Source organism: Balaenoptera acutorostrata, chromosome 16 (assembly GCF_949987535.1).
Source record: "Balaenoptera acutorostrata chromosome 16, mBalAcu1.1, whole genome shotgun sequence".
Classification (NCBI taxonomy): domain Eukaryota; kingdom Metazoa; phylum Chordata; class Mammalia; order Artiodactyla; family Balaenopteridae; genus Balaenoptera; species Balaenoptera acutorostrata.
In genome coordinates this window covers 39,288,854-39,310,073 of record NC_080079.1, presented here as the reverse complement: position 1 = coordinate 39,310,073, position 21,220 = coordinate 39,288,854, and the positions used below count along the sequence as shown (strand labels likewise).

Genomic DNA, 21,220 nt, shown 5'->3' with positions numbered 1-21,220 from the left:
TGGTTAAGAATCCACCTGCCAATGCAGGGGACACGGGTTTGTGCCCTGGTCCAGGAAGATCCTACATGTCGCGAAGCAACTAAGCCCGTGCGCCACAACTACTGAGCCTGTGCTCTAGAGCCCACGAGCCACGACTACTGAGTCCACGTGCCATAACTACTGAAGCCTGAGCACCTAGAGCCCGTGCTCCACAACAAGAGAAGCCACTGCAAAGAGAAGCCTGTACACCGCAACGAAGAGCAGCCCCCGCTCGCTGCAACGAAGACCCAACAAAGCCAAAAAAAGAAAAAAGAAAAAAAAAAAAAAAAGTGTGGTGCTGGTGAATAAACACAGTAAAGACCAATGACCTGAATTCAAAGTCCAGAAACATAGCCAATACATACGAGAATTTAGTATGTGATAAAGGTGGCTTCTCTAATGAGGAAAGGATGGACTATTCCAAAAAATGGTGTTGGGACAACTGGGTATCCATTTGGAAAAACAAAAGCAAAATTCAATTCATAGCACACATCATACATCTGGATAAATACCAATTATAGCAAAGATTTAAACGTAAACCATAAAACCATAATGGACGTCCAGATATTATGTATCTCCTAATGAAAGAATATAATTCTACCCAAGAAGTAGTCCTCTCTCCAACTGAACCTAATCTCATCCAGTCTCTTGATCCAACTACCAATTTTAGAGGAATTACTGCTCCTTGTATAATCAGCAAAATTCACACTATGGAAAAATCTGGACAAACCCAACGTGGTTTTTTTCAACAAATAAATTGAAAGGGGAAGAGGGAAAGGACCAGAGACATGAAGGGAGAATCTATAGTCTATAGATTAAAAGAGATTTAAAATCTGAAATAATTGAAAATTACAAACTTTATATGGATCCTGAGTCAAACAAATATATGGTTTAAAAAAAAAAAAGATGTTTAGGAGACAATTAGAAATTTGAAGAGACTAGATATTCAATGATAGTAACAAATTTATGTCATTTTTTGCTTAAGTATAACAATGGTAATGAGGTTAGGTTAAATAAAGAAAAGAATCCTTCCTTTTAGAGCTATAATTAAAATATTTACAGATGAGATATGATGGGAAAACATGGGAGGTAAGGAAGTAGATAGGGTATGGATGAAGCAGAATTAGCCATGGGATGATGGTGATTCAAGGAAGCATGAAAACCACTGAAATATAAGTATGCCTCACTACGGGAAGTTAATTGGTTTCTTAATTTAGATAGCAAGTTCAAATAGTGAGTTTACATATGAAGTTTATGAGAGTGAGGAATACTGTTATTAAAATATACTTGGTTACAGAGTTTTGGAAAAACAAGTAGCAAGAGTTGGAGAATATAGAAATGTCCTTTACAAACATGGTAGTGGAAAAGGACTTTTTAATTTAGATCAAAACTCAGAAGCCATAAAGGGGGAAAAAAATCCAGTAAAATCAAGACAAACTAGGAAAAAATATTTTCAAATCATATAAACAAAGGGCAAATTTCCCTAATACATTAGAGTTCCTACAAATCTACAAGAAAAAAACCATTCTAATAGAAAAATAGGCAGAGAAAATGAACAGGTATTTCACACACACACACACACACACACACAAATTCTACAGGCTCTTAAACATATACTGCTCATTTCATCCCTCAATGTAAATTAAAACTATAATGAGATACCATTTTCTACCTATCATGTTGGCACAAAGTTTCATAACATTCTGTTGGCAAGGCTATAGGGCAAGAGGCACTCTAATATTGCTGATGTAAGAGTAAATTGGGGGACTTCCCTAGTGGTGCAGTGGTTAAGAATCCACCTGCCAATACAGGGTTCGATCCCTGGTCCAGGAAGATCCCACATGCCTGTGCGGCTCAACTACTGACCCTGTGCTCTAGAGCCTGCGAGCCACTACTGAGCCTGCACGCCACAACTACTGAAGCCCGTGCTCTGCAACAAGAGAAGCCACTGCAAAGAGAAGCCTGCGCACCGCAATGAAGAGTAGCCCCCACTTGCCGCAACTAGAGAAAGCCTTTGCGCAGCAACGAAGACCCACGCAGCCAAAAATAAAAATAAAATAAATTAAAAAAAAAAAGAGTAAATTGGCATGAACAATTTGGCAACTACTACCAAAATTATGAATATCATACCCTTTGATCTAGCAATTTTTCTTCTGGAAAATTCACCCTACTAATATTCCTGGCACAAGTGTGAAATGATGTATGTACAAGGTTATTCAATGCAGCATTTTTACAGTAGTGAAAGACTGGAATCAACCCAAATGTCCTTCAATGTGGCACTGATTAAATAAATTATGTTATATCCATACAATGGAATCCTATGCAGTGCAAAAGAAAAAAGAGAGAGAGAACAGAATGAGGAAACCATATGCTAATATGGAATCTCAAAAATAAGTGAAAAGAGCAACAGAGAAAACTGTATATGGTTTATTGATATGGTTTATGTAGAAAAGAGGAGAGGTATAACATTATATTCTAATTTGCTTGTATAGGAATAACGCCATCTGAAAAGATACAGAAGAAATATAAGGGAGATATGAGACTTTTCCCTGTACACCATTTAATATATATATTTTAGTTTTTGAAATGTGACTATATCACCTATTTTTAAAATACAAACGACTGAAGATTTTGATTATCGTACCTTAATTCTAAATTCCAACTTCAAAAAATATTGCAATTAAATAAAAACCAAAACCTCCCCATACTTCTCTGCAAAAACAAATCTATCTTATATAATAGGAAGCCAGTCTGAAAAATATCAAAGAGGATTTTAATCTGTAGATATGAAAACACATAGCTTTTCAAAAAGCAAATTACCTTTAATTAGTTCAAATATGCCATAATAATTGAGTTGTATGAGCAGCCAAGAGTTTTACAGTAATTTACAAGTTCAAAGCTACATTATGCCCAGGTTCCTTTTTCATTTCTGTCTAAAATGATTTTATGAACATAAATATTTTTATATTTATAGGATGGGGAAAAAATGTAATTTTCTACTTACATTTTCATTTTTCAAGATGAGTTTCAGGATTGCTTCTCTTTGTTTTAGGGCCTAAAACCAGGATAATTTCGAGTTAGCATTTAAAAAAAAAAAAGGATCAACTAATTTTCCTAATATTTCTTCCTTTCCTTGTAAACTACCTGACAATACCTATAAGAAATGACAGGGCTTCCCTGATGGCGCAGTGGTTGAGAGTCTGCCTGCCAATGCAGGGGACACGGGTTCGAGCCCTGGTCTGGGAGGATCCCACATGCCGCGGAGCAATTACGCCCGTGAGCCACAACTGCTGAGCCTGCGCGTCTGGAGCCTGTGCTCCGCGACAGGAGAGGCCGCGATGGTGAGAGGCCCGCGCACCGCGATGAAGAGTGGCCCCCGCTTGCCACAACTGGAGAAAGCCCTCGCACAGAAACGAAGACCCAACTCAGCCATAAATAAATAAATAAATAAATAAATAAATAAATAAATAAATAAATAAAATTTAAAAAAAAAAAAAAAAAAAGAAATGACAGAAACTCTGACAGGTCATAGAAACTTTTGACTAAAGCAAGGTCTAGATTCTAGACTCTAGAGTAATCATTTGTGGTTGTCTTACTGAACTATATCTTCTTATTCTGAATCCCCAGTGCCTAGTACCATATCTGGAAAATAACATGCCCTTAAATGTTTCTTGAGTGAGTAAATGGATTCCTATGACTACCAATGTCTTTCCTCTACAGCTCTGCAAATCTCCTTTTCTTAATTTAGGAAACTTCTGAAAACTCACTGCTGCCATAAAATTTTTTATCAGGAACTGGAAGATGTGGCAACAATACCTGCTCAGTTCTTCCATTCAGCATATAACTTCCATGTCCACTAATTTATATTGGTGAATTTTATTTAGTGTTAATAGCATATTTGTTTATATGCTTGTATGCTTCCCCCCCCACTGATGCTTCATATTACTAGAGAATAGAAGTTTTTATAGAATATCTTACATATACGGTAAATATGAATGCTTTTAAAGATTATTATGGCTGAACTCATCCCTATACCCACAACCACTGAAAAAAACAGAGCTGGTTACAATGAGTACCAAATTAAATGACCTGAAAAACAAAACCAAACTGCTGTTTCTGTAATTCAAATGTGTTAAGTATGAAGGTTAATTTGGTATGTTATGCGATCACCAATAAGTACTTTTTGTTAATAAGCATTTAACTTGGAAAGGAGTTTTAAGGTAAGGTTAATCATACACTTTGTTATCATAGTTAAACAGTAAGAAAAAAATTACCCTATAAAGTGCGTGTGTGTGTTCACTAAAAACAGAATGAAGAGGGGGATTATAAAAATCCTAGTTTCTACATTACGAGTACACAAGTTTATGACAAATTTGACAAAATCTTTTACAACCTATTTTGAACTCATACAAAAATATATTAAACTTACAACTTTAGTAAAGGCTACTTTCCATGCTGCTGTACCCTATGTTCTATTCTACTGTACATCAAAACCCTTTGTTTGCTCTTAGACTATAAGCAGAGATTCTATCAATATAATCTTTACCTTCAGAACCACTGAGGTGAACTGATTATCTCTAAAAATATTCTGATGTCTTGGTAACAAAATAAGATGAAATATCTTGTGTGAAGCATACAAAGTTCATCTAAACCTTCAGCAGTCAACCTTTCCAGTCTCATCCCCACCTACTTTCCTTGATGCCCCCTAACTGAACTATCCCCAGAAGTCACCATTAAATATGTGCTTCCACACCTCCTTGCCTTTCTTCATTCTGGTAGAAAAGCATTTCTCCGCTTCACTTGTCAAATTGCTACCATCCTTCATCCTTCAAGGTCCAGCTGGATTCTGTAGGTTTCACTAACGCCTCAGACAGAATTATGTTTTCATCATCATCTCAGGTGCTCACAGTTCTTTAAGCATACTTTTGTAAAGTACATTTTACATTTTTTTTTTTTTTTGGCCACGTGCCACGCAGGATAACTTAGTTCCCCAAGCAGGGATCGAACCCATGTCCCCTGCAGTGGAAGCACGGAGTCTTAACCACTGGACTGCCAGGGAAGCCTCCATTTTACATTATTTATTTTTGTGTCCAGCTCCCCTGAAATACAGAGTTCTTTTAGGACAGGGGCCACGCTCTATTCACCAGAGCCTGGCAGGTGTCTGACACATATTAACGCTCAATAAATATTAGTCATACTAAGTACATTTTCTAGTCTCCTATATCACATTAAAAAATCTCTGCACCGAATCATCAGGTAGATTTTCTAACAGACTGCCTAAGTAAATGTATACCCTCAGAAGAATCAGAGGCTGCAGCTGCAGCAAAGAGCCAGCCAGAGTAACTGTGCAGAGGCCATAGCCGCCAATTTCAGGAAACCATGTTTACTGCTACAAACTGTTAAGCTGAAGAATATAAAATGGGGCAAATATTTTTAGGCCAGAGATTTTAATTTTGAAAGAAGTGACAGTGTAAGTTCTTCTACATAGCAATATATGTAACATGCTGATTGTATGGTGCATATAGTCTATTACTAACCCTGTTTGGTTTTTTCTCCTTTAATCTAAAATCAGACAAAATTCAGGATTTAGGGATTTTGTGCAAAAAAGTATCAAGTTATAACCCTCTACTTGAGGGTACTTTTAACTAGCAAAAAAGAATGCTAGAAGAAGATACTTACTACCGGTTCAATACCACCCTCACATTTGCATTCTTATGTTAAAGTGTAATATCATAGCTACTGGTTAATCATTAATCTTGCCACAGGAAAGCACTGCCAATAATTAATCAAATAAATACCAGGTGTTCTTCCTGTCAGGCCTTCAGAATGGTTCTTTAACCCGAAAACCCTAATTTCATCCTATCCTAAACCAAAACTATAATTTACATTTTCTTATGTATCTTCCATAGATAACTTTGCTGCATTCTAAAGAAAATCACTGAAGTGTCTAGGCAAACTTGAGGTAATGAGATACTTTGAAGAGAAGCAAATAACATTGATCTTAGGAAAGAAAAATTTAAAAAGCAAGAAAAGGAATGGAAAGGACAAAAGTAATTAGGGGGATTCTTGCCCTATTCCTTCCCTGCCTGTCATAAATAATAAGTCTTATTTTTTAATCATTCCCTTTGTGAAATCACAGATAAAGACATGTAAAAAAGCAAATATTTAACTGTTCATAATATCAATCAAATCCACCTACAGGCTGGTTGATATGAAATCTCGTAGGCATTCTTCTCATTATAGCTGAGTCAAGATCCTGAGGACGATTAGTAGCTCCCATCACTATGACCTAAATATATAAAGAAAACAAAGGTATTAAATATACCATTAATACTCCTTTTAGGTTGTTATTACTAGGGCTTAGAAGATATAGAAAATTAAGTGGGGTTTAAACTAAATCTTCTATAGGAAATATGATTGTAATCCAGTATTACTCAAATATTTATAGATATAAATCAGAGTTAATCCTAAATACATCAAATGATAGCAAAGCTGGTAAGGCTGATGCATTTTGCCAGACTTTTAGTAACTAAAATAATACATTATTCAGTTACTGAGGAATTATAAAAATTTTTTAAAACCTATTGTATTTTGCAAAATATGGTTACACAGTGGCTACATTTGAATAACTTAAAGCTATTTATGTTACAGCTTGGGATTATATATAAGGGGAATACTTCAAGTCCTTTAATAATATTAAGGAGAGAATCATTTCCCCTACCAGAATCTGAGGATTCTGGTAAGAGTAATAGATATCATCTATTTTTTCCTCTAGATTTCACATCATCATTTCATGGCACTATCAGCACTGCAGGTGACATCTTCTCAGTGCAAATAAAACCTCAAGCAATCCAATTTTAAACAAGGGCAACAGAATAAAAGCAAACATCAAAATGCTGGGTAGAATATTAAAAAAAAAAACAGAAAAAAAGTTGCTGGGCAGCCCTGCCAACCTCTGGGTCTATGCCACTTATTTATAAAGAACGTAGAGATGAAAAATCAACACGAATAAAGACAGATATACAAAACAATTTAATTTCTGAATGGCTTCAATATTACCATTTTTGTTGGTATTTCTGTATAATATAATTAAGCACACATCTGTTATCCAAAATGAAATTTATTGGTATTCTAAGGAAAACTTTTATTTCAGCCTAAGAGGTCTTAGATTTCTGAAATAATCTGAAATCTAACTCCAGAACAACATGTTGAAAAATACACTAGCTCTTATAGTCTACTTTTTTTTTTTTTAGGCTATGCTGTGCAGCATGTGGGATCTTAGCTCCCAGACCAGGGATTGAACCTGTGCCCCCTGTATTGGGAGTGTAGCGTCTTAACCACTGGACTGCCAGGGAAGTTCCTTATATTCTACTTCTACTCTTTACATTTAACATTACTCAACTGCCAAATTACTTTCAATTAACTGTGAGAGGTTGCCACCTAGAGGGAAAAAATATACATACAAATTTGAGAAATAGTTCCATAACATAATGCAATTTTGTATTTGGGTCAAGTGATCCTAAAGTCAAAATATTAATGCTCTTACCTGTTTTTCTTTACTGACTTTCTACAACTCTATAGAATAAGGAAAATTTCTACCTAAACAAAGTCTTTAAAAGTGATCAAATGAATTAATTGTATAAGATAAAGGATTAATATAGTATATTTTGAGATAGAGTATTCATTAGGTATTAAAAGAGAGTTCAAAGTGATATGGAAGCTTGTTGAAGACTGATCATATTATGTTGTAGAGAATCACAAAAAGCACTGTGGTTGAGGCAGCACCTGAAAAAAACTGAAAAAGGGGCTGTACTCTGAGAAACGTTCTAGGTAAACAGCCTGAAACAAAACAAAAACCCATTATGAAACATGAAACACTAAAACTTAGGATCAAGGAATCCAGATAAATCTAGCACAACATGGCCTAATGAATTTATTTGGGGTGATAACAGATATTCACAATGAAAAAGCAAAGCAAGGGTGATTGACATCACTTAAAGAAGTAAATTTTAAGGAGTGATTTTAAGGGGCAAAAAAGATAACCTTTACACATATATTAACTCTATTTAGTGCAAATAAGCTAAAATTAAAAATGGGAAGCAACAGTAATTTTTTAGTATTTATGCAGCAAAATTAATGCACCTTTTAGGTATTAGGTAAGACTTCTAAAAATCTTTAAAACAAAATATTAATATAAATTTTTTTATCATTTCACATTTAAAACAATCAGATCTAAATATACGCCTCAAAAGCTGAACTATGTCAATGAATACCCTAAAAATAATGTTAGCTTTTACGTCTCATGTCTCTCAAGATGAAGAATATATCATCGACTAACTTGGAACAGTACTAGTGACAGGTTTAATTGGGCCATTCAACTATTTTTGTTTCCTCTGTGGCAAGGAAACAAAGAAAGTAAGCTGGGGTACTGGGCTCCATCCATAGTCACAGAATAGACAATTTTAGAGGAAAGCTAACTGGTTCCTATTAAAGAAGATGTCTAAAACTATTATTCAAATTAGTAATAGCCGTTTTAACCCCCTCAACACACAAAAAAGTTAAAAGCAACATCTTTATTTTCTTCCTCAAAAGTCTGTCATAATAGAACAGTAAATACTATTAGTATAATAAAGAAAAATGGTTCTAAAAATTCAATTTTAATTTGCTGTATCAGAACCACACTGTGGGGCTCTGGACGAAGTGGCTAAGGAGTGTATTTCATCCAAATTATTTTATAATATTATTATCATTATTTCCTTGGTTTTAAAACAATACTCTGATAAGATACAATATTAAACTATCAATATTTCTCTCTTACATGGGCTAACTTCAATTCTCTGCATACTTTAAATACTATTGCTTAGGAGGATAATTAGTTTTTGGAAACCTGCAAACTAAACTCACTGAATAGATTTCTCAGAACCAATAATTAATATAAATTGTTTCTAGTAATTCACCAGAATTTATCTATGTTGTGCTTTCTTCTCTAATCATCAAACAAACACTAAAGGCAATTTTCCCTCAAAATGAAATTATACTTTCATAACGGTGATGTAGGACACGGGGCTTAATTTTCTTCTTGAGAATTAAGTGTCTCAGCACTTTTGATTTATGGTAATGTGGCGGACAAAGGAGATCCTTAAACCCTCTGGCTACAAAACATGTAAAAATAATAAAATATTTTTAAAAACTCAAATTAATCAATAAATCTGCAAAAAAGTAAAGGAATTAAGCTGAAGCCAGCAACAAAGCCTATACATGATGGAGGTAAGCAAGGGTAGAAGTTGACCACATACCATATGGACACGTACAGATTTTTAAAAGTGGTGTGTGTGATGAGAGACCACCCTACATAAAGTTGGGACTCATGAAGTATTATGGCCTGAGAAAAGTGGTGAAATATTAGAAAACCTATTTGGCAGAGTCAAGCCTTGGTTCTTGGAAAGATATATAAACACACACACTAAATCACTGAGATTTCATGGTTCATGGCCAGCTAACATGGATCTTGAACCTGAATTTACCTGTCTTTGGAAAAGAACATGGCAGAGACAAGTACAAAATCCTCTTAGAACAGCAAACCGTCAACGTAGATTCCAAAAATTCACACATAAAGTTCTACCAAATATGATTTTTCCCATGGAATCACAAAACACACAAGGAAATAACCATCTTAAACTCAAATGATAGAACAAGATGTACAAATACTTCTATGTTAGAATTATTGAAGATGGACTATAAAATTAGTGTTAATACATTTAAAGGAATAAACAAGAAATTAAAAAAAAAATCACATAGCAAATACTTATGTAGCAAATATATACCAGATACTGTTACAGGCACTTTACTCAGATTAAATCCTTAAAATCCTACAACAGTTCTGAGGTGGATACAATTCTTCCCTCTTTATAGATATTACCCCCTCTATTCAGACACAGGGTGATTATATAATTCTGCCAAAGTTACAAAGCTAATTGATGCCAGGGCTCTGCTTTACTAATCCAACTGGCAAGAGACCATCAAAACTGATCTGGCAGACCTGAAAAAGAGTCTAAAAGAATTTCTAGAGCTGAAGAATATAATAACTGAAATAATAAGCTCAATGAAAATGCTACATAGCTGAAGGGATCCAAATGAAGCCAGAATTATCTAATTGGAAGAGGTAAAGAAATTACCCAGAATATAGCACAAAGAGATAGAAAATATGAAAGAGACATTAAAAAACATGGAATATAAATAAGGTATGTCCAAATGGCTTTTGATAAGATCACAAGGAAAATGGAAAACAAAAAATATTTGAAGAAATAATGGTTGATTTTTTTTTTTTTGGCTGCGTTTGGGTCTTCACTGAGGTGCACAGGCTGCTCATTGCGGTGGCGTCTCTTGTTGTGGAGCATGGGCTCTAGGTGCGCAGGCTCAGCAGTTGTGGCGCATGGACTTAGTTGCTCTGTGACATGTGGGATCTTCCTGGACCAGGGCTCAAACCTGTGTACCCTGCACTGGCAGGCAGATACTTAACCACTGCACCACCAGGGAAGTCCCTCTAACTATGTTTTCTTAAAAGGGGCAAAAACAGATTACAAAATAGAAAATACCTACTGAAGTTAAAACAATGAAAGAACATTATTAACCTTCCCAAAACTTTTCCATGAGAAAAGTTTTTATATACATGAGATATAAAATAGGTGATACATGGAAGGGGGGGGGAAAAACCCAAACAGAAAAATGGCTCTAGAACTTCCATTTCCAGCAATATGGCAGAAAACCAAACATGGCAGAAAACCAAACATGCCAGAAAATTGTTTAAAATTTTCTTTTAAAATACATTATTGATCTGGCAAGAAAGTATGGAATATTCAGAGGTGAAGAACTAGGTGAAAATGGGAACTCAAAGATGTAAATTGAACAATATAGCTGGCTTTCTCTCTGGGGGAATACCAAGGGACATTAATTTTGGTTTTCACAGCCTTTCAGCGGGAAGAGACAAAGCCTAGGACAGAAGACTGTCATGTATAAAATTGGAAAGGTGCATGTGACAGGAAGTGGTTAAGTATATAAGTATCAGCAACTAATGAAAATGAAAGTATAAAATTAAGTTTAAACTAAAAATATATATGTATGTAAATAAGTTTGACTACTCAAAGTACGGAGAGGCCTGTACCAATTGGAAGCATCCTTTTGCTACATTAGTCAGAAATTAGCAAGCAAGGGAAATGTATTTAACCGCCCTACTTCCCTGCCTGCCTTTATGATGTGTGACAATGTACTGTCAAGTTGTGTGGCACTGACAAAACTAAAATACACAGTTGATTCTTTTTCTAGCTTCTTTTAATCATTCCTTAGAGCCTTACAGAAAAGGAAATTACAGTTTAGAACATCTGAGAGCTTGCAAGGAAAAACATGCAGCCCCACTTTAACTAAGAAACGATGGAGCTGGGCTGGAAACAAGATGTCAGAGTAAAAGAACTTGCACTCGCCTTCTCTCATGAAAACACCAAAATCACAACTAACTGCTGAACAACCATCAACAAAAAAGACTTGAACCAACCAAAAAAGATATTCTACATCCAAAGACAAAGAAGAAGTCACAAAGAGAGGGTAGGAGGGGTGCAATCGTATAATATATAATCAAATCCCATACCTGCTGGGTGGGTGACCCACAAACTAGAAAGTAATTATATTGCAGAAGTTCTCCCACAGGAGTGACAGTTCTGAGTCCCATGTCAGGCTGCCCAGACTGGGGGTCTGGCATCAGCAGGAGGAGCCCCCAGAGCATTTGGCTTTGAAGGCCAGTGGGGCTTGATTACAGGAACTCCACACATGGAGGGCACGCTCAAGGTCTTGTGTGTACCAGGACCCAGGGAAAAAGCAGTGACTTCACAGGAGCCTGGGGAAGACCTACGTGCTGGTCTTGGAGGGTCTCCTGGGGAGGCAGGGTGGCTGTGGCTCACTGTGGGGACGAGGACACTGGTGGCAGAGGTATTAGGGAGTACTCATTGGCATGAGCTCTCCTGAAGTCTGCCATTTTGACATCAAGATGAGGCCCCACTGTAGGATCCAGTGCTGGGATGCCTCAGGCCAACCAACCAACAGGGCTGGAACACAGCCCCACCCATCAGCAGACAGGCTGCCTAAAGTCTTCCTGAGACCACAGCTGCCTCTAAACACACCCCCTGACACGGCCCTGCCCACCAGAGGGACAAGACCCAGCTCCAATCTCCAGTGGGCAGGCACAAGTCCCTCCCGCCAGGAAGCCTGCACAAGTCTCTAGACCAGCCTCATCCACCAGGGGACAGACACCAGAAGCAAGAGGAACTATAACACTGCAGCCTGCGGAATGGAGACCACAAACATAGAAAGTTAAGACAAAATGAGACGGCAGAGAAATATGTTCCAGATGAAGGAACAAGATAAAACCCCAGAAGAACAACTAAGTGAAGTGGAGATATCTACCCGAAAAAGAATTCAGAGTAATGATAGTAAAGATGATCCATGATCTCGGGAAAAGAATGGAGGCACAGACTGAGAAGATACAAGAAATGTTTAACAAAGAGCTAGGAGATATAAAGAACAAAGAAACAGAGTTGAAGAATACAATAACCGAAATGAAAAATACACTAGAAAGAAACAATAGCAAAATAACTGAGGCAGAAGAACAGATAACTGACCTGCAAGACAGAATGGTGGAAATCACTGCTGTGGAACACAATAAGGAAAAAAGAATGAAAAGAAAGGAGGACAGCTTAAGAGACCAATGGAATAACATTAAACACACTAACACTCACATTACAGGGGTCCCAGAAGGAGAAAAGAGAGAAAGGGCCTGAGAAAATATTTTAATAGATCATAGCTGAAAAATTCCCTAACGTGGGAAAGGAAACAGTCACTCAAGTCCAGGAAGCGCAGAGAGTCCCATGAAGAATAAACCCAAGGAGGAACATGCCGAGACACATAGTAATAAAGTTGAAAAAATTAAAGACAGAGAAAATATTAAAAACAACAACAGGAAAGAAACAAATAACATACAAGGGAATCCCCATAAGGTTATCAGCTGATTTTTTCAGCAAAAACTCTGTAGGCCAGAATGGAGTGGAGTGGCGTGATATATTTAAAGTGATGAAAGGAAAAAACCTACAACCAAGAATACTCTACCCAGCAAAACTCTCATTCGATTTGATAGAGAAATCAAAAGCTTTACAGACACTCGAAAGCTAAGAGAATTCAGCATCACCAAACCAGCTTTACAACAAATGCTAAAGGCTACAAGTGGAAACAAGAAAATTATGAATGGAAGCTCACTGGTAAAGGCAAACATACAGTAAAGGTAGAAAGTCATCCACATGCAGATATGGTATCAAAACCAGCAATTGTGAGGAGAGTACAAAAGCATGATATTGGAAATGCATCTGAACTTGAGAACAGCAACTTAAAACATATATATATATATATATGTGTGTGTATATATATATAGAGAGAGAGAGAGAGAGAGTGGTATATCAGACTGCAATATCAAAAACTCATGGTAACTGCAAACCAAAAATCGACCATAGATATACATACAAAAAAAAGAAAAAGGAATCCAAACACAACACTAAATATAGTCATCAAATTGCAAGAGAACAAAAGAGGAAAAGAAAAGAGAACTACAAAAACAAGTATAAAACAATTAACCCAATGGCAATAAGAACATTCTTATCGATAATTACCTTAAATGTAAACGTATTAACTGCTCCAACCGAAAGACATAGGCTGGCTGAACGGATACAAAACAGACCCACATATATGCTGTCTACAAGAGACCCACTTCAGATCTAGGGACACATACAGACTGAAAGTGAGAGGATGGAAAAAGATACTCCATGCAAATGGAAATCAAAAGAAAGCTGGAGTAGCGATACTCATATCAGACAAAACAGACTTTAAAATAAAGACTGTCAAAAGAGACAAGGAAGGACACTGCATAATGATCAAGGGATCAATCCAAGAAAAAGATATAATAATTGTAAATATATATGCACCCAACATAGGAGAACCTCAATATATACGGCAAATGTTAACAACCATGAAAGGAGAAAGTGACAGTAACACAATAATAGTGGGGGTCTTTTAACATGCCACTTTACCAATGGACACATAATCCCAAAATGAAACTAAATAAGGAAGCACAAGCTTTAAATGACACATTAAACAAGATGGACTTAATTGATATTTATAGGACATTCCATCCAAAAGCAACAGAATACACTTTCTTCTCAAGTGCTCATGGAACATTCTCCAGGATAGACCATATCTTGGGTCACAAAGCAAGCCTTGGTAAATTTAAGAAAATTGAAATCATATCAAGTATCTTTTCCGACCACAACGCTAAGAGACTAGATATCAATTACAGGAAAAAAACTGTAAAAAATACAAACACATGGCAGCTAAGCAAAATGCTACTAAATAACCAAGGAATCACTGAAGAAATCAAAGAGGAAATCAAACAATGCCTAGAAACAAAAGACAATGAAAACACGAAGACCCAAAACCTACAGGATGCAGCAAAAGCAGTTCTAAGAGGGAAGTTTATAGCAATACAATCCTACCTCAAGAAACAAGAAAAATCTCATAAACAACCTAAACTTACACCTAAAGCAATTACAGAAAGAAGAACAAAAATACCCCAAAGTAAGCAGAAGAAATCATAAAGATCAGATCAGAAATAAATGAAAAAGAAATGAAGGAAACGATAGCAAAGATCAATAAAATTAAAAGCTGGTTCTTTGAGAAGATAAACAAAATTGATAAACCATTAGCCAGACTCATCAAGAAAAAAAGGGAGACGACTCAAATCAACAGAAGTAGAAATGAAAAAGGAGAAGTAACAAATGACACTGCAGAAACACAAAGGATCATGAGAGATTACTACAAGCAACTCTATGCCAATAAAATGGACAACCTGGAAGAAATGGACAAATTCTCAAAAAGCACAACCTTCCGAGAATGAACCAGGAAGAAATAGAAAATATAAAGAGACCAATCACAAGCACTGAAATTGAAACTGTGATTAAAAGTCTTCCAACAAACAAAAGCCCAGGACCAGATGGCTTCACAGGGGAATTCTATCAAACATTTAGAGAAGAGCTAACACCTATCCTTCTCAAACTCTTCCAAAATATAGCAGAGGGAGGAATACTCCCAAACTCATTCTACGAGGCCACCATCACCCTGATACCAAAACCAGACAAAGATGTCACAAAAAAAGAAAACTACAGGCCAATATCTCTGATGAACATAGTTGCAAAAATCCTCAACAAAATACTAGCAAACAGAATCCAAAAGCACATTAAAAGGATCATACACCATGATCAAGTGGGGTTTATCCCAGGAATCCAAGGATTCTTCAATATATGTAAATCAATCAATGTGATACACCATATTAACAAACTGAAGGAGAAAAACCATATGATAATCTCAACGGATGCAGAAAAAGCCTTTGATAAAATTCAACACCCATTTATAATAAAGTCTCCAGAAAGTAGGCATAGAGGGAAACTACCTCAACATAATAAAGGCCATATATGACAAATCCACAGCCAACATCGTTCTCAATGGTGAAAAACTGAAACCATTTCCTCTAAGATCAGGAACAAGACAAGGTTGCCCACTCTCACCACTATTATTCAACATAGTTTGGAAGTCTTAGCCACAGCAATCAGAGAAGAAAAAGAAATAAAAGGAATCCAAATCAGAAAAGAAGAAGTTGGGCTTCCCTGGTGGCGCAGTGGTTGAGAATCTGCCTGCTAATGCAGGGAACACGGGTTCGGGCCCTGGTCTGGGAGGATCCCACATGCCGTGGAGCAACTGGGCCCGTGAGCCACAACTACTGAGCCTGCGCGTCTGGAGTCTGTGCTCCGCAACAAGAGAGGCCACAATAGTGAGAGGCCCGCGCACCGCGATGAAGAGTGGCCCCCACTTGCCGCAACTGGAGAAAGCCCTAGCGCAGAAACGAAGACCCAACATAGCCATCAATCAATCAATCAATCAATAAAGAAATCTTTAAAAAAAAAAGTTTCCATTGTTTAAAAAAAAAAAAAGAAAAGAAAAGAAGAAGTAAAGCTGTCACTGTTTGCAGATGACATGATACTATACATAGAGAATCCTACAGATGCCACCAGAAAACTACTAGAGCTAATCAATGAATTTGGTAGAGTAGCAGGATACAAAATTAATGCACAGAAATCTCTTGCATTTCTATACACTAATGATGAAAAACCTGAAAGAGAAATTAAGGAAACACTCCCACTTATCACTGCAACAAAAAGAATAAAATACCTAGGAATAAACCTACCTAAGGAGACAAAAGACCTGTATGCAGAAAACTATAAGACACTGATGAAGGAAATTAAAGATGATACCAACAGATGGAGAGATATACCATGTTCTTGGATTGGAAGAATCAACATTGTGAAAATGACTATACTACCCAAAGCAATCTACAGATTCAATAGGGATCAAACTACCAATGGCATTTTTCACAGAACTAGAACAAAAAATTTCACTTTGTATGGAAACACAAAAGACCCCGAATAGCCAAAGCCATCTTGAGAAAGAAAAATGGAGCTGGAGGAATCAGGCACCTGGACTTCAGACTATACTACAAAGCTACAGTAATCAAGACAATATGGTACAGGCACAAAAACAAGAATATAGATCAATGGAACAGAATAGAAAGCCCACAGATAAACCCACGCACATATGGTCACCTTATCTTTGATAAAGGAGGTAAGAGTATACAATGGAGAAAAGACAGCCTCTTCAATAAGTGGTGCTGGGAAAACTGGACAGCTACATGTAAAAGAATGAAAGTAGAACACTTCCTACATCATACACAAAAATAAGCTTAAAATGGATAAAAGACCTAAATGTAAGGCCAGACACTATAAAACTCTTAGAGGAAAACATAGGCAAAACACTCTATGACATAAATAACAGCAAGATCCTTTTTGACCCACCTCCTAGAGAAATGGAAATAAAAACAAAAATAAACAAATGGGACCTAATGAAACTTAAAAGCTCTTGCACAGCAAAGGAAACCATAAACGAGACCAAAAGACAACCCTCAGAATGAGAGAAAATATTTGCAAACGAAGCAACTGACAAACGATTAATCTCCAAAATATACAAACAGCTCATGCAGCTCAATATGAAAAAAACAATCAACCAATCAAAAAATGGGTGGAAGACCTAAATAGACATTTCTCCAAAGAAGACACATGGATGTCCAACAAACACATGAAAAGATGCTCAACATCACTAATTATCAGAGAAATGCAAATCAAAACTACAATGAGGTATCACCTCACACTGGTCAGAATGGCCATCATCAAAAAATCTACAAACAATAAATGTTGGAGAGGGTGTGGAGAAAAGGGAATCCTCATGCACTGTTGGTGGGAATGTAAACTGATATAGCCACCATGGAAAACAGTATGGAGGTTTCTTAAAAAACTAAAAATAGAACTACCATATGACCCAGCAATCCCACTACTGAGCATATACCCAGAGAAAACCATAATTCAAAAAGACACATGCACCCCAATGTTCACAGCGGCACTATTTACAATAGCCAGGACATGGAAGCAACCTACACGTCCATCAACAGAGGAATGGATAAAGAAGATGTGGTACATATATACAATGGAATATTACTCATCCATAAAAAGGAACAAAATTGGGTCATTTGTAGAGACGTGGATGGACCTAGAGAGTGTCATACAGAGTGAAGTAAGTCAGAAAGAGAAAAACAAATATCGTATATTAATGCATATATGTGGAATTTAGAAAAATGGTATAGATGATCTTATATGCAAAGCAGAAATAGAGACACAGACGTAGAGAACAAATGTATGTATACCAATGGGGAAAGGGGGGATGGGAGGAATTGGGAGATTGGGATTGACACTATACACTATGATACTACGTATAAAATAGAGAACTAATGAGAACATACTGTATAGAACAGGGAACTCTACTTAGTGCACTGTGGTGACCTAAATGAGAAGGAAATCCAAAAAAGAGGGGATATATGTATATGTATAGCTGATTCATTTTGCTGTACAGTAGAAACTAACACAACATTGTAAAGCAACTATACTCCAGTAAAAATTAATAAAAAAAAAAAAAGGATTAAAGACCCAGATGTAAGACCATGTACTATAAAACTCTTAGAGGAAAACTCTTTGACATTAATTGTGCAAGATCATTTTGGATCCACCTCCTAGAGTAATGAAAATAAAAACAAAAATAAACACATGGGATCTAATTATTAATTTCCAAAATATTACGAACAGCTCAATGCAGCTCAACATCAAAAAAACACACAACCCAATCAAAAAATGGGCATAAGACCTAAACAGACATTTCTTCAAAGAAGACATATAGATGGTCAAAAAGCTCATGAAAAGATGCTCAAGATCGCTAATGATTAGAAAAATGCAACTCAAAACTACAATGAGGTATCACCTTACAGCAGTCAGAATGGCCATCATTAAAAAGTGTACAAACAATAAATGCTGGAGAGGGTGTGGAGAAAAGGGAATCTTCCTACACTGTTGGTGGGAATGTAAATTGGTATAGCCACTATGGAGAACAGTATGGAGGTTCCTTAAAAAACTAAAAATAGAGGTACCACAGGATCCAGCAATCCCACTCCTGGGCATATATCTGGAGAAAACCATAATTCGAAAAGATACATTCACCCCAAAGGTCATAGCAGGACAATTTACAACAGCCAAGACATGGAAGCAACCTAAATGCCCACTGACACATGAATGGACAAGGAAGATGTGGTATATATATACAGTGGAATATTATTCAGCTACAAAAAGGAATAAAATAATGCCATTTGCAGCAATATGGATGGATCTAGAGGTTATCATATTAAGTGAAGTAATTCAGACAGAGAATGACAAATATCACATGATATCACTTATATGTGGAATCTAAAAAAATGATACAAATCAACTTACAAAACAGAAACAGACTCACAGACATAGAAAACAAACTTATGGTTACCAAAGGGGAAAGGTGGGAGAGAGGGATAAATTAGGAGTTTGGGATTAACATATACACACGACTATATATATAAAAAGAAAAGTGACATAAGAACTGAGAGTAAAGACTATAAGGATTTATGGTAACAGTCAAATGAAATGTACAGAATACTCATAGCCACTAGTCACTTCCTTTTCCTTGACATAGATGGTTCTAATACCCTGGTTTTCTCTCTTATTCTTGTATTTGTTTTGAGCATTTGGGAAATCTTTTTAACATTTTATTAATTACGAAGCCCTCAAAATGGATGAAGACATATACAAACCATATTCTTTCAGATTCTCGTCATTTATTGCCAAGTATAAGCTATGAAAAATAATTTTGTAAATAAGCTTAACAAGCAGCCAAATTTTCTATTAACACCACCACCACGAATAACACAAATTAAAGCAGATTACTTTCAAATACCTGGCAGCTGTGATCAGTATCCAATCCATCCCAGAGACTCATAAACTGAGCTTTCATCATGGCTGTAGCTTCATGGTCAGAACTTGAACGGTTTCGTAGAAAGGAGTCTAGAAGAAAAAAATCCTTAACCTTACAAATCAATAATAAATTATTCTTTACATAATTTCAAATCATTAATTAAAAGCTGACAATTTTATGAAAGATTACAAAGAAAAGGGTTCGAATATGCCTTTTCACACATTATTCTGATATAACCACTTTGACAAATTATCCAGCAAATTAAAACAATTCACAATCCTCATTTCTTTCCTAAAAATACATTCATACCAACATATATAAAAGAAATAAAGGATCTAGTGCTGAGAAGCTAAAAAAGGATCACGTAGTGTCTTAGAGCAAAAGTCTGTGTGCTTTGGCCCTAACTTTCCAGGTTCTCTGCATCCTATGCATTCTTAATTATGGGATCACATACTTTTTCCTCATACACTTTTCCTGGTGATAAATAAAAATGATACTGGAAAATCTCAAAACACTATTAAGTGGGAAAATATAGGACAGGAAATGGTTTAAAACATACATGCTGGCATGCATGTACATATACATTATACAGGGTAAAAAAACCTTTAATGAAATACACCAAAATGCTAATAACTTTGGTTATCTCTCAGTGATACTGATGGACAATTTTAAATTTCTCTTGAATTCTTTTCTGTCTTCCAAATTATCTATAATGAACATGAAATACTTTTAAAAGGGGGAAAATATTTTCCTTCTAGAACGAAAGGACGGAAAGGTGGTATATCCTAAGAACGAAAAAAAGACAATAAAAACAAATTCTGTATTTTCCAGTACAATCCTATTTCAAATGTTTTGTCTTGTATCCCTTCAAATCACTGGCATTTCTCAATAACTTTCACATTTCAACATTAAAACTAAAACTTGGGGCTTCCCTGGTGGCGCAGTGGTTGAGAGTCTGCCTGCCAATGCAGGGGACATGGGTTCGAGCCCTGGTCTGGGAAGATCCCACATGCCACGGAGCAACTGGGCCCGTGAGCCACAACTGCTGAGCCTGCGCATCTGGAGCCTGTGCTCCGCAACGAGAGGCCGCGATAGTGAGAGGCCTGCGCACCGTGATGAAGAGTGGCCCCCACTTGCCGCAACTAGAGAAAGCCCTCGCACAGAAACAAAGACCCAACACAGCCAAAAATAAAATATAAAAATAAATTTAAAAAAAAAAGACCTAAAAGAAGAAATACATGGCGAATATCTTAAAAAAAAAAAAAAAACTAAAACTTGAAGTCTGTCAATCATACATGCGAGTGACATGAAAATGCTTTTTAATGTGCTGGGTCCAAGCTTTAAAAAACAAAAAATTTTTTAAAAAAGTAATTACAGCAAAAACACATTACTGTGACATGATAGTTTTGTGATGGCAAACATATATCCTGTATTTTCTTTTACAGTTCTAATCGTGTACAATATGTACCATTGTTGGACCATGTATTGTACCATGTGTTGTACCATGTACAATAAACATACCCATTTATTCTGCATGTATAAAATCTAGTCATTTAAAAATTGCTTATTTTTTAAAGATAAACTGTGTAAGTTTAGCTGCCTACCTAACCACCGTAATTCTGCTATTAATTATTCTTAAATTATCTTCATTTCTAAGAAGTGGTTCTGGCAAGATGGCAGC

At 36.2% G+C, this 21,220-nt stretch overlaps 1 protein-coding gene across 3 annotated transcripts in view; it reads right to left on the bottom strand.

Moving 5' to 3' along the window:
* The window catches only part of ATAD1 (ATPase family AAA domain containing 1), a 52,619-nt gene that overhangs the window by 8,363 nt on the left and 23,036 nt on the right, over positions 1 to 21,220 (bottom strand). For all 3 annotated transcript variants that reach the window (XM_007179155.3, XM_057531415.1, XM_057531414.1), the window contains 3 exons: positions 19,522 to 19,628; positions 6,218 to 6,307; positions 3,023 to 3,073 (listed from right to left, as the gene is read on the bottom strand). In XM_007179155.3, the coding sequence (XP_007179217.3) occupies positions 3,023 to 3,073; positions 6,218 to 6,307; positions 19,522 to 19,628 (248 nt within the window). The remainder of the gene's footprint in view (positions 1 to 3,022; positions 3,074 to 6,217; positions 6,308 to 19,521; positions 19,629 to 21,220) is intronic.